The sequence below is a fragment of the Hordeum vulgare genome, chromosome 6H, assembly GCF_904849725.1.
Source record: "Hordeum vulgare subsp. vulgare chromosome 6H, MorexV3_pseudomolecules_assembly, whole genome shotgun sequence".
Taxonomy (NCBI): domain Eukaryota; kingdom Viridiplantae; phylum Streptophyta; class Magnoliopsida; order Poales; family Poaceae; genus Hordeum; species Hordeum vulgare.
In genome coordinates this window covers 557,631,305-557,646,484 of record NC_058523.1, presented here as the reverse complement: position 1 = coordinate 557,646,484, position 15,180 = coordinate 557,631,305, and the positions used below count along the sequence as shown (strand labels likewise).

The following is a 15,180-nucleotide window of genomic DNA, read 5'->3' as shown; positions in this document are numbered from 1 at the left end:
AAGGGCTGTATATATGAGGGAACAAAGAGGCAATTTCGTGACCCTTGGAGGAGGGGCCCAAAAACAGTCCAAAACTCGTTTCCCCACACATACGGACTCTAAAAATAGCCTATGTTATGGCATTTCGAAATTACATGGGTCTGCCCTAAAAATAAGGTGGTGCAACACCTATAATAGCATACGGACGAAATTTATAAAATGGCGTCTTGAATATTTCGTCCAACCCCTTCATACTCTCCTTATGGTGGCTTTAGAGTGCAAAAATCACCAGTGGAAGCTTCATTGTTCTCTCCCGCGCGTGCACCTTCTTCTCCATGCTTGATCCCGCTCCAACGGATGTCCTTCTTGTCCATGCTAGGTCCTTCATTCATGAGCACAACAAAAGTATCTAACGTAGGCAACATCATATGTTCATGAACATTAGAAGTATTCTCAAGAAACGAAAGTACCTGGTAATTCAATTGGCATGCACGAGCTCTAGTAACTGGTCCAGTATGTATAACAGCTGGGGTTGTGGGTGTAACAATGATGTTGATGTCCTCATCAGTTCATCACAGAAATCAATACAAATAAAAAATAGTTCGACAAATCAATACATATCAAAATAGTTTAACAAATAAAAACTCATAATTCATCACATATCAAGTTAGGCGTTGCCTTTGAGCCTCCATAAGTGCTCCACCAAACCGTCCTGCAGTTGTTGATGCACCTGTGGGTCTCGGATCTCCTGACGCATGTTGAGAAAGGCAGTTCAGGTTGTCGGTAGCTGATGATCAACTTGGGCAAGAGGACCTTGCCTGTAATATGATTTACGTGGAGTGCATCCGCAGCCAACGTTATACCATCGATGCGATCATGTGCACTCGTAGACTTCAGCAGACATGAGAGTCCTTCCACTTCCAATAGGAAAATATAAGGGGATATATGATCGCCTTGCCTGAGACCCTCAGAAGGCCTGAATTCCTCTTGCTTCCCCCCATTAAAGATGACGAAGAAGGAGACCGAGGTAACACATCACATAATTGTCTCCGTGAAGCGTTGGCTGAGTCCCAACTTAGGATATCATCCACTCCTCCATGTAACCTTTTTTTAGTCTAAAACATGCTTTATTCATTATTCAACAAAGTTCATAGGGATACAATATAGGTTTGGGGGTGCTAACATCCTCATGTGACGCCCAAAATCCAAACAAAAACATGTTTAGTGAGGCTATGTGCCTCAACATTGGTGGTACGACCTTCGAAGATGAAGGTGCAGCTGTGAAAGTTATCTTTAGAAATCGCAATCTCTCTAGTGGTGCTGGCGTAAACACCCCCAGTGCAGTTCTTGATATCATTTACTACTCCTTGGCAATCGGTGGCGACAAGGATATGAGCAAGATCCAGATCAGTTTCAAGAGCAAGAGCCTCGCGACATGCCAAAGCCTCCAGGGTCACCGGATCCATCACCCCGTCGATCTTGATGGGTGAAGCGTCCATGAAAGTGCCTGAAGAGTTTCTCCTAACTGCACTGAAGGAACCGAAGTTATCATCTCTCGAGACTGCTCCATGTACCTCTCACATATATATATATATATATATATATATATATATATATATATATATATATATATATATATATATATATATATATATATATATATATATATATTTTAGCAAATGTCACATACTTAGGATATCATCCACTCCTCCACCACCATTCACCGATCGGCCCAGCTCGGCCTCGCGTCAGGAACATTGGGCCGTGGCCCATCATTCCTCCATCGCGTATAAACGGTGATCCTCCCCAACCACGCCGCCTAGGGTTCCACCAGAGAGGAAAGGGGATCGGGTGTCAGTTATGCGCCGCCGCCTGCCGTGCGACGATCTCCCCCCTCTCGCCGTCGCAATCTCCGGCGGATGCCTCGAATGAGGATCCAGTGCTGCTTCCGAGTAGGCGACCAAATAAGCAGCTCCCCCTTTGGGAGCTGCACTCCCCAATCGAAGCAACAGCAGCAGCGGCGATCCGCAATCAAGCGGCTGCGCTCCGAGCTGCAACCGGCAATCCAAGCAATCAAGCGGCTCCAATCTGAGCCGCAGTCCGCAATCGAAGCGGCTCCCTTTTTTAGTTGCAATCCGGAATCAGAGCAGTCCTTCCCGGATTAGAATCAGAAACAGGCCCTCTTTCGAATTCAGTCTCCGAGTTTCCATTGGTGGCGGGAACCCAGCACCTATATATATCTGGCCGGAGGTACTCGCCAATCTTCGGAGGAGACCAAGCCGCGGCAACTCGTGAGCCTTCATCAGCTGTCAAATTCACGGCGACTAATTCTTGTCGGGCCTCGGCGGATCTTCGTGGCAGCCATGGGAGTGAGTTTATTGTCCTCTTTTCCTTGGCGGATCTTTTGTTTTCAGAGAGAATGCTTTATATATAGATTAGATCTGTTCAAAGTTGGAAAAAAATGCACTTCCACATCAAATTTGCCAACTGAATCAAAATTGCATCTTTAATAATTGCAATTTCTGCACGACAAAAAGTATGTAAGTCTGGGTGACTGATAACATCGAAATTACATGTTTGCAATTCCATAGAAGTTGCACATCTTAAAATATCACATACTCCCTCCGTCCCAAAATAAGTGTCTTAAGCTTAGTACAATTTTGTATTAGAGCTAGTACAAAGTTGAGACAGTTATTTTGGGACGGAGGGAGTATATTTTTACCACTAGTGTGAAATAAACTCTTATTTGTCTTTGTGCCTGTCAAGAAAGTTGATAGGCTCAGCGCATTGCCTGACGACGTTCTGGTCAACATTCTTGACCGACTCAATGTCCGTGAGAATGCAAGAACTAGCATCCTCTCAAGACGGTGGACTCAGCTCTGTGCCAAGCTGTCTCGGCTTATAATAAGCGCTCTGGACTTCCTGCCCAAGGATGTGTTGTGCACAGACATCTCTGATGATGAATTGGTTCGCATCAATGCAGCTGTGGTTCAAGCGACAGATAGCATATTGACACGCAGAAATCCTGGAGAGCACACCATCCGCCTTCTGTCCACAATGTTTTACTTGAGAGATGATGTCCCCATATCCATTGGGCGTGTTGTTGGTCGTGCCATGGCGGCAAGCTTGGTTGAGAATGCCAAATTCACTGTTATGACAGGGAAGTATGACAATGGTGACATGGCTGAGCATGATCTGGTCACCTCTGCGAGAAATTTCATGTTGTTTTTTGATGCCTGTCCAAGTGCATTTGGTGGTCTCACTACCCTTGACCTAGAGAATTTGAGATTTGGTGAACCAGACATATCAAATGTCCTCATCACTTGCAAGCGCTTGAAGCGTCTGCGTTTGTACAATTGTGACTCTGGTGATTGCAGCACGCTGCAAGTTGAACATGCTCATCTCAGTGAGCTTAGTATCATCCACTGTATGCTTCAACGAGTTGAGCTGAACTGGCTCCCTCAACTCACAACAATGGTCTTTGATGGTTGGCTACAATTCCAAGATCCACTGTTCATTGGTCATGTCCCATTGCTGGTGGTTGTAAGCCTCACAAATCTTGCCTTTAGTTTCAACAAGATGGTGTTGTTAAGTGAGTTTCTTAGCGGTACCTCTATACGAGATCTGAAGTTGGCATTTAATTCTGAAAAGGTATGTCGAGATTGTCACTTTGTGAACTGTGGCTTGACTTGTTCTCTGCCCATCTCATCATGTGCTTATCCGTTGCAGATTTGGGTACAGCCAGAATGTCCGACGCCATGTCTGGCATCTGTTTTCCGCCAACTAAGGTTTGTGAATCTACTTCATCTTCCTGAAGGGTATGATCTCACGTGGACAATGTATTTTCTTGAAGCTGCGCCCTTACTGAAGGAGCTATACATGACGGTATGTGTTTACGTAAAGATGTCTCTTTTACGTAAAGATGTCTCTTTTGCCACATATGCTCTATTGACAATTTATCTTTATCCTTGCACTTTTTTGCTGGCATGTAGGTATGGGATCATGCGTGTAATATGGAAATGGACGAGGAGAAGAGGAAAGAAGACTTGTATAGTGAGAACAGGGGTGTAGAGTGGGACTTGGTGGCAGCAGATTTCCAACACCAAAGTTTGGCCACACTCGTCATTTTTGGCTTTGAATCTGAAGATTGCTTTGTGAGTTATTTGAGGCGTGTTCTGGTGGCGGCGGTCAATCTAGAGGATGTGTTCCTGTATAGTAGGTTGGAGTGTGGCAGTTGCGAGGAGAGGAAGCTTGGCAGGTACCCCTGGACTAAAAGGCAGAGGATCTCCATGAAGAAGAGACTCACCACTGGGATCGAGTCGTTTGCGATATTTCACTATGGTGAGATGAGGCCTGGTCATGTAGCAAAAATGGAGTACCCAGAGTGCTCAATTATCGAGGGAAAAAAGGGTTATCGCTGACGCAAAAAGGTGTTGATTTTAGCTACCCAGTAGTATTAGGTGGTGCTTGCTTGCATGGTTACTGCAGTCGGGAATGGAAGCTAATGGCATGGACCAGGTAAAACTCAGTGAGCAGTGTAACGCAGACAAAGGTCATCAAGCAGAGTAACACAGACAAAAGTCATCAAGCAGAGTAACGCATACTCATCATGAGACATATGAAAAAATACTGTAAAGTCCAAACTGACTCGGACATCAGGATGTAAGTGGGCTGTTTGCTGGACGCTCTTGGACTTGACCACATTGCCCATCACTTTTTACGTGGGATTAAGTGGTAGCCCAGTTAATTTTTATGTGGGATTTATGACGTCCATATACTGCAACATTCATACTTTTATAGTATTTCTGAGATAAAAAATACTGTCCATATAATTTCTGAGATAAAAATACTGTCCATATTCTAAATCTTTCTTCAGAAAAAATATACTTTCTAAGATAAAAATACTGTCCATATACTGCAACAAAATAGTATTTCTCAGATAAAAATACTCGGAATCTCTCTTTAGATTAAACATCTCTCTGCAGCTTACACTCTCGGGTAATTATTAAACAAGAAGAACTACAATCAGCTAGATAAGATGGTGTGGCGTCTTTGGGTCACAGCATCATTTCAGCAGCCAAAGTTTTACCCAAAAAATCTACAATCAGCCAAAATTTTGCCAAACAAGAAGAACTACAATCAGCCAAGTCTCGGATCGAGAGCACAAGATCTGCTGTCATCGAAGATAATTCGCTTGCTGTTAGCTACTGGTTTCTCATTGCTATCGGGGTCGAATCTGGAGGAGCACACACACATGCACTGAGATAATCCACTTCCCCTGAAACGAGGACGGCTCGGTCAGTTGGTTTCTAACATATCACACCATTGAAGAATGTTGAAATTGTCTTTGCGATCGAATGTCTCTTCCTGAACAATGTCACACTAAACATTAGATTTATACCAATCTTGATGGCAAACGTTGGGGGTTAAAATATATATCAAAAAATACAGTTAATGTCACAGGAAAACACATGAGGGCTAGGGACTTACTTTTGTTGCTCTTCAATAGCATTCCACACATGTTGATCCTGGTCCATGGCTTTCCACCTTTTAGTTTGCTTGTCGATTGTCAACGCCACTTGGTCGTCACCCATGGTCACTTCAATGAAATCTGCATTGAAATGTCATATTAGATGTTTCAGCAGAACATAAGTTCAATTTTGGTTCATCTAACATTCTAGGCTGAAACATAATACATATTCACAAAACGCATGCTGGCAGCACATCTTTTTGCACACAGCCTCTCAATGCTAAATAAATCGGAAGTATGTCCAAGAAAACTCGAGTTGATCAGATTATACTACTACGCACTTTGCAGATTCTCTAAACAAACAGGTCAAACACCCTCACAAATCCAGCCTTCCAACAGCAACCCCAAACGGCCAAACCACTGAGTTGGATAAGAGGGACCAACACAGACAGTCAACGCCACTTGGTCGTCACCCATGGCCAGTTCAATGAAATCTGCATTGAAATGTCATATTAGATGTTTCAGCAGAACATAAGTTCAATTTTGGTTCATCTAACATTCTAGGCTGAAACATAATACATATTCACAAAACGCATGCTGGCAGCACATCTTTTTGCACACAGCCTCTCAATGCTAAATAAATCGGAAGTATGTCCAAGAAAACTCGAGTTGATCAGATTATACTACTACGCACTTTGCAGATTCTCTAAACAAACAGGTCAAACACCCTCACAAATCCAGCCTTCCAACAGCAACCCCAAACGGCCAAACCACTGAGTTGGATAAGAGGGACCAACACAGACAGACTTCTGTCACAAAAAGTAAATAATTTCATCACGGACATGAATTTATATGTATAATATCACAATCATTTTGTAGGGTTCTGATAAACAGTCAACATGCTGTAGGCCTTTACAATCATTCTACAATTATTAATTCTACAAAATTGCATTATAGATGACGCAGAATCAAGGATACTTTTTTTACGGTAGGGTTCAACAATTAGCATAATAATCATTCCTTTTAGGGGGGGAAACAAAGTAATCCTTCATACTACTGAGAACTGCCAATTCTAAATAAATCCACACGCAAATCTCCAACCATCTAACAAGGAAACAGTTCAAGAGGCTGACACCTCCAAGCAAAACGGAGAAATTCGGCCCATTCCTGGGGATTTTCAACCCCTTTTGACTATAAACAGTAAGCATATGAATCACCATCAAAGCTCACAAAAAGCATAAATGACAAGATCGGCAACCTAACAACCCGTCACCAGTGAAATGGGGGGGGGGGGAAGCCTAACAACCCGTCATCCGCTGCATCTCCGTCTCGCCTGGCAACCTCGGGGAGTGCTCGTCCCCTGTCCGTGCCGGCCTCCACCCCTTGTGCCGGCCTCCCACCCCTGCTCTCCACCTCCGCCCAAGATGCCGGTCGTCGCCAGATCTCCTCCATCGTCAGCTCTCCCCCTCCCCACCTCTGCACCACACCAGAGCGCGAGCCGTCCACCTCTACACCTATTACATGCCATGCCCGAGGGATCCGCCGCCGTGGCTGGCTAGGGTTCGTCACGGAGGAGAGGCTGGCTGTTGGGGAGGGGAGGGGAGGGGAAGGTGAGGTCTGTGCATACCTGGGAGCAGAGGAGGAGGCGGGAGAGCAGGTGCCGGGATTTCCCCAGCGATTTCCTCTGGCGGCGGAGGGGGAGCGAAAGATGGCGTCGGAAGGATGAGGGACGGTGGTGGCGGCGGCGCCATGGATCGGCAGGATGAAGATGCATTTCCAGCGATTTCCCTGGATGGCGGCGGCGGCGCCATGGATTGGGAGCGGGATGTCTTGGCGCGGTGCAGTGGACTGTCGATGGGATTTTCTGGGCTATCCATTTATCCCAGATAATTTTTATGGATGTCCACAAAAGCCATTTAATTTTTTTTTGGTGGATGACATATGTGGGACTAGTGGGTCCCAACGCCATTTACATCCCTACTCGGACACAGACACAATGACTGTAACGCAATGCTTGAACCAGCACCAGCAGCGAGGAACGGAAGCTGGCACTTTGATATGAATACAGTAAACTCCAAACTCATAGGGACAAAACGCTAATGCTAATGCAATGCAAACTCATGGGAGAAACTAGTAGTAACATGCAAAATCACTTGGCACAGTTGCGCTGACAATGTTAGGTTCAGCAAGCTACACGTACACGCAATTTTATTTTATGAGCAGTAAAACAGAGCAGCGAATCCTGACCATACATTAAGAAATTAATCTATTATGCAACTACAGAGCTATTACATAATACAGTTTATTAATGTAAACATTTTATCATTTCTTAATGTATTGCTGGCTGTGTAGTTACATGATAGTAGCTCTGGTAAGTACGTCTTCAGATTTAATGCCTTTCTCTCGCATAGATTTCTTGGCTTCTTGCATATCTTCAGGATTGTGGAATAGAATACCTCTTTTATTCGGAGTTGGCTTAGGAGGTGGTTCGGGAATAGTCCAAGCATTCTCATTCCACAAGATGTTATTCAGTACAATCTCAACTTGTTCTACAGTTTGTTCCTTAAAAACACAACCAACACAACTATCTAGGTGGTCTTTGGAAGCATCGGTAAGTCCATTATAGAAGATATCAAGTATTTCATTCTTCTCAAGAGGGTTATCAGGCAAAGCATTCAGTAGCTGGATGAGCCTCCCCCAAAGATTGTGGGAGACTCTCTTCCTCAGCTTGAGCAAAGTTGTATATTTTCTGCAAGGCAGCTTGTTTCTTATGGGCAGAGAAATATTTTTTAAGAAGTAGTAGACCATATTGTTGGGTAACGTAGCATAAATTCAAAAAAAATCCTACGCATATTCAGATCTTCCCATGGAGAGACCAACAACGAGAGAGGGTGGGTGCATCTTCATACCTTTGAAGATCGCTAAGCGGAAGCGTTACTAGAACGCGGTTGATGGAGTCGTACTCGTGGCGATTCAGATCGCGGTGTGATTCCGATCTAGTGCCGAACTACGGCACCTCCGCGTTCAACACACGTGCAGCCCGGTGACGTCTCCCGCACCTTGATCCAGCAAGGAGGAGGGAGAGGTTGGGGAAGAACTCCAGCAGCACGACGACGTGGTGTTGATGGAGAGACGAGGTCTCCCGGCAGGGCTTCGCCAAGCACCGACAGAGAGGAGGAGGAAGAAGGGCAGGGCTGCACCGAGAGAGAGAGAAAACCGTGTGCGAAACAGCCCCGAAACCTCAACTATATATAGGGGGAGAGGGAGGGGCGCAACCCTTAGGGTTCCCACCCCCAAGGGGTGCGGCAGCCCCATCTGTGCCAGGAGGTGGCGGCCATGAGGGGAGGAGGGGTGTGGCGCACACCTGGTGGGCCTTAGGCCCACCTGGCTTAGGGTTTGCCCCCCTTCCCTCTCCCCTGCGCCTTGGGCTGAGTGGGGGGGCGCACCAGCCCACCTAGGGGCTGGTTCCCTCCCCCACTTGGCCCATCTAGCCTCCCGGGGTCGTTGCCCCCCTTCGGTGGACCCCCGGGGCCACCTTCGGTGGTCCCGGCGGTCCCGGTACGTTACCGGTGATGCCCGAAACACTTCCGATGTCCGAAACCATCCGTCCTATATATCAATCTTTACCTCCGGACCATTCCGGAGCTCCTCGTGACGTCCGGGATCTCATCCGGGACTCTGAACAACTTTATATAACCTCGTATAAGAATTCCCTATAACCCTAGCATCATCGAACCTTAAGTGTGTAGACCCTACGAGTTCGGGAGACAGGTAGACATGACCGAGACACCTCTCCGGTCAATAACCACCAGCGGGGTCAGGATACCCATGGTGGCTCCCACTTGCTCCACGATGATCTCATCGGATGAACCACGATGTCAAGGATTCAATCAATCCCGTATACAATTCCCTTTGTCTGTCGGTATAGAACTTGCCCGAGATTCGATCATCGGTATACCTATACCTTGTTCAATCTCGTTACCGGTAAGTCTCTTTACTCGTTCCGTAGTACGTCATCGTGTGACTAACTCCTTAGTCACATTGAGCTCATGATGATGTTCTACCGAGTGGGCCCAGAGATACCTCTCCGTCACACAGAGTGATAAATCCCGATCTCGATTCGTACCAACCCAACAGACACTTCCAGAGGTACCCTAGTGCACCTTTATAGTCACCCAGTTACGTTGTGACGTTTGATACACCCAAAGCACTCCTACGGTATCCGAGAGTTGCACAATCTCACGGTCGAAGGAAAAGACACTTGACATTAGAAAAGCTTTCGCATACGAACAATACGATCTAGTGCTATGCTCAGGATTGGGTCTTGTCCATCACATCATTCTCCCAATGATGTGATCCCGTTATCAATGACATCTAATGCCCATGACCAGGAAACCATGATCATCTATTGACTAACGAGCTAGCCAACTAGAGGCTTGCTAGGGACACATTGTGATCTATTTATTCACACATGTATTACTGTTTCCTGTTAATACAATTATAGCATGAACAATAGACGATTATCATGAACAAGGAAATATGATAATTGTTGGGGAACGTCGCATGGGAAACAAAAATTTTCCTACGCGCACGAAGACCTATCATGGTGATGTCCATCTACGAGAGGGGATGAGTGATCTACGTACCCTTGTAGATCGTACAGCAGAAGCGTTAGAGAACGCGGTTGATGTAGTGGAACGTCCTCACGTCCCTCGATCCGCCCCGCGAACAATCCCGCGATCAGTCCCACGATCTAGTACCGAACGGACGGCACCTCCGCGTTCAGCACACGTACAACTCGACGATGATCTCGGCCTTCTTGATCCAGCAAGAGAGACGGAGAGGTAGAAGAGTTCTCCGGCAGCGTGACGGCGCTCCGGAGGTTGGTGATGATCTTGTCTCAGCAGGGCTCCGCCCGAGCTCCGCAGAAACGCGATCTAGAGGAAAAACTATGGAGGTATGTGGTCGGGCAGCCGTGAGAAAGTCGTCTCAAATCAGCCCTAAAACCTCCGTATATATAGGTGGGAGGGAGGGGAGGAGGCAGACTCAAAACCTAAAGGTTTGGCCGAAATTGGAGGTGGAGGAGTCCTACTCCAATCCTACTTGGAGTAGGATTCCACCTTCCCACTTGGAAACTCTTTCCACCTTGTGTTTTTTTTCTTCTCAAACCTTATGGGCCTTAGTGGGAACTTATTCCAGCCCACTAGGGGCTGGTTTATCTCTTCCCATAGCCCATGAGACCCCTTGGGGCGTGACACCCCTCCCGATGGTCCCCGGCACCCCTCCCGGCACTCCCGGTACACTACCGATGAGCCCGAAACTTTTCCGGTAATGCACGAAAACCTTCCGGTAACCAAATGAGGTCATCCTATATATCAATCTTCGTTTCCGGACCATTCCGGAAACCCTCGTGACGTCCGTGATCTCATCCGGGACTCCGAACAACATTCGGTAACCAACCATATAACTCAAATACGCATAAAACAACGTCGAACCTTAAGTGTGCAGACCCTGCGGGTTCGAGAACTATGTAGACATGACCCGAGAGACTCCTCGGTCAATATCCAATAGCGGGACCTGGATGCCCATATTGGATCCTACATATTCTACGAAGATCTTATCGTTTGAACCTCAGTGCCAAGGATTCATATAATCCCGTATGTCATTCCCTTTGTCCTTCGGTATGTTACTTGCCCGAGATTCGATCGTCAGTATCCGTATACCTATTTCAATCTCGTTTACTGGCAAGTCTCTTTACTCGTTCCGTAATACAAGATCCCGCAACTTACACTAAGTTACATTGCTTGCAAGGCTTGTGTGTGATGTTGTATTACCGAGTGGGCCCCGAGATACCTCTCCGTTCACATGGAGTGACAAATCCCAGTCTTGATCCATACTAACTCAACTAACACCTTCGGAGATACCTGTAGAGCATCTTTATAGTCACCCAGTTACGTTGCGACGTTTGATACACACAAAGCATTCCTCCGGTGTCAGTGAGTTATATGATCTCATGGTCATAGGAATAAATACTTGACACGCAGAAAACAGTAGCAACAAAATGACACGATCAACATGCTACGTCTATTAGTTTGGGTCTAGTCCATCACATGATTCTCCTAATGATGTGATCCCGTTATCAAGTGACAACACTTGCCTATGGCCAGGAAACCTTGACCATCTTTGATTAACGAGCTAGTCAACTAGAGGCTTACTAGGGACAGTGTTTTGTCTATGTATCCACACAAGTATTGTGTTTCCAATCAATACAATTATAGCATGGATAATAAACGATTATCATGAACTAAGAAATATAATAATAACTAATTTATTATTGCCTCTAGGGCATATTTCCAACAGTCTCCCACTTGCACTAGAGTCAATAATCTAGTTCACATCACCATGTGATTCCAACGAATCCAACACCCATATAGTTATGGGGTCTGATCATGTCTTGCTTGTGAGAGAGGTTTTAGTCAACGGTTCTGAAACTTTCAGATCCGTGCGTTCTTTACAAATCTTTATGTCATCTTATAGATGCTGCTACTACGTGCTATTCGGAAATGCTCCAAATATCCACTCTACTATATGAATCCGTTTCACTACTCATAGTTATTCAGATTAGTGTCAAAGCTTGCATCGACGTTACCCTTTACGACGAACTCTTTAACCACCTCCATAATCGAGAAAAGTTCCTTAGTCCATTTGTTACTAAGGATAAATTTTGACCGCTGCTAGTGATTCAATCATGGATCACTCTCTGTACCTCTCAACATACTTTGAGTCAAGGCACACATCAGGTGCGGTACACAGCATGGCATACTTTAGATTCTATGGCTAAGGCATAGAAGACGACCTTCGTCTATTCTCTTTATTCTGCCGGGGTCGGGTTTTGAGTCTTACTCAAATTCACACCTCACAACGCAACCAAGAACTCCTTCTTTGCTGACCTATTTTGAACTCCTTTCAAAAACTTGTCAAGGCATGCATCTTGTTGAAACTTCCGTTAAGTGCTTTTCGATCTATCTCCATAGATCTTTGATGCTCAACGTTCAAGTAGCGTAATCCAGGTACTCCTTTGAAAACTTCTTTCAAAACAACCTTGTATGCTTTACAGAAATTCTACATTACTTCTGATCCACAATATGTCAACCACATATACCTATCAGAAATTCTATAGTGCTCCCACTCACTTCTTTGGAAATACAGGTTTCTCATAAACTTTGTAAAAAACCCAAAATCTTTGATTATCTCATCAAAGTGTATATTCCAACTCCGAGATGCTTGCACCAGTCCATTGAAGGATCACTGGAGCTTGCATACTTGCTAGTATCTTTAGGATCGACAAAACCTCATGGTTGTATCTCATACAATGTTTGCTCAAGGAAACCGTTGAGGAAACAATGTTTTGACATCCTACATGCAATATTTCATAAATAATGCAGCAACTACTAACATAATTCTAACAGACTTTCAGCATCGCTACGAGTGAGAAAGTCTCATCATAGTCAACTGTTTGATCTTGTCGGAAACATCTTTGCGACAAGTCGAGCTTTTCTTAATAGTGACTTATCACTATCATCGTCTGTCTTCCTTTTAAAGATCCATTTTACCCAATAGTCCCATGACCATCAAGTAGTTCTACCAAAGTATACACTTTGGTTTCACACATGGATCCTCTCTCGGATTTCATGGCTTCCAGCCATTTGTCGGAATCTGGGCCCACCATCGCTTTCTCCATAACTCGTAGGTTCACTGTTGCTCAACAACATGACCTCCAAGACAGGGTTACCGTACTACTCTGCAGCAGTACGCGACCTTGTCGACCTACGAGGTTTGTAGTAACTTGATTCGAAGCTCAATGATCATCATCATCAGCTTCCACTTCAATTGGTGTAGGCGCCACATGAACAACTTCCTGCGCCCTGCTACACACTGGTTGAAGTGATGGTTCAATAACCTCATCAAGTTCTACTACCCTCCCACTCAATTCTTTCGAGAGAAACCTTTCCTCGAGAAAGGATCCGTTTCTAGAAACAAACACTTTGCTTTCGGATCTGAGATAGGAGATGTACCCAACTGTTTTGGATATCCTATGAAGATGCATTTATCCGCTTTGGGTTCGAGCTTATCAGACTGAAACTTTTTCACATAAGTGTCGAAGCCCAAACTTTCAAGAAACGACAGTTTAGATTTCTCTAAACCTCAATCTATACTGTGTCATCTCAACGGAAATACGTGATGCCCTATTTAAAGTGAATGCGGTTGTCTCTAATGCATAACCCATAAACGATAGTGGTAATTCGATAAGAGACATCATAGTATGCACCATACCAAATAGTGCGTGGCTATGACGTTCAGACACATCATCACACTATGATGTTCCAGGTGGCATGAACTGCGAAACAATTTCCACATTGTCTTAACTGCGTACCAAAACTCGTAACTCAGATATTCATTTCCATGATCATATCGTAGACAGTTTATCCTCTTGTTACGACGAACTTCACTCTGAACGGAATTGAACTTTTCAACATTTCAGACTTGTGATTCATTAAGTAAATACTCCTGTATCTACTCAAATCGTCAGTGAAGTAAGAACATAATGATATCCACTGCGTGCCTCAGCACCCATTGGACTGCATACATCAAAAATGTATTACTTCCAACAAGTTACTATCTTACTTCATCTCAATGAAAACAAGGCCTTGCTCATGTGGTATGATTTGCATGTCACTAGTGATTCGAAATCAGGTGAGTACAAAGATCCATTAGCATGGAGCCTCTTCATGCAATTTATACTAACATGACTCAAGCGGCAGTGCCACAAGTAAGTGGTACTATCATCATTAACTTGTATCTTTTGGCACCAATATCATGAACATGTGTAACACTACGATCGAGATTCAATAAACCATTGAAGGTGAATATTCAAGAAAATAGAGTAACCATTATTCTCCTTAAATGAATAATCGTATTGCAATAAACACGATCCAATCATGTTCATGCTTAACGCAAGCACCAAATAACAATTATTTAGGTTTAACACCAATCCTGATGGTAGAGGGAGCGTGCGACGTTTGATCATATCAACCTTGGAAACACTTCCAACACGTATCGTCACCTCGCCTTTAGCTAGTCTTCGTTTATGCCGTAGCTTACATTTCGTGTTACTAATCACTTAGCAACCGAACCGGTATCCAATACCCTCGTGCTACTAGGAGTACTAGTAAAGTACACATCAACATTATGTATATCACATATATACTTCTCTCGACTTTTGCCAGCCTTCTTATCCACCAAGTATCTAGAGTTGCTCCGCCTCAGTGACTGTTCCCCTTATTACAGAAGCACTTAGTCTCGGGTTTGGGTTTAATCTTGGGTCTCTTCATTAGTGCAGCAACTGTTTTGCCGTTTCACGAAGTATCCCTTCTAGCCCTTGCCTTTCTTGAAACTTAGTGGTTTTACTAACCATCAACTATTGATGCTCCTTCTTGATTTCTACTTTCGCAGTGTCAAACATCGCGAATCACTCAAAAGATCATAGTATCTATCCTTGATATGTCATAGTTCATCACGAAGCTCTCAAAGCTTGGTGGCAGTGACTTTTGGAGAACCATCACTATCTCATCTGGAAGATTAGCTCCCACTTGATTCAAGTGATTGTCGTACTCAGACAATCTGAGCACATGCTCAACGATTGAGCTTTTCTCCTTTACTTTGTGGTCAAA

General features: G+C 44.7%; 1 protein-coding gene across 1 annotated transcript; it reads left to right on the top strand.

Moving 5' to 3' along the window:
- The first annotated feature begins 1,786 nt into the window (after positions 1-1,786).
- LOC123401637 (putative F-box/FBD/LRR-repeat protein At5g44950) lies at positions 1,787-4,539 on the top strand. Its single transcript, XM_045095478.1, has 4 exons — positions 1,787-2,348; positions 2,746-3,630; positions 3,709-3,864; positions 3,972-4,539. The coding sequence occupies exons 1-4, from the start codon at positions 2,343-2,345 to the stop codon at positions 4,398-4,400; spliced, it is 1,476 nt and encodes a 491-aa protein (XP_044951413.1). The 5' UTR covers positions 1,787-2,342; the 3' UTR covers positions 4,401-4,539.
- Positions 4,540-15,180: the final 10,641 nt, after the last annotated feature.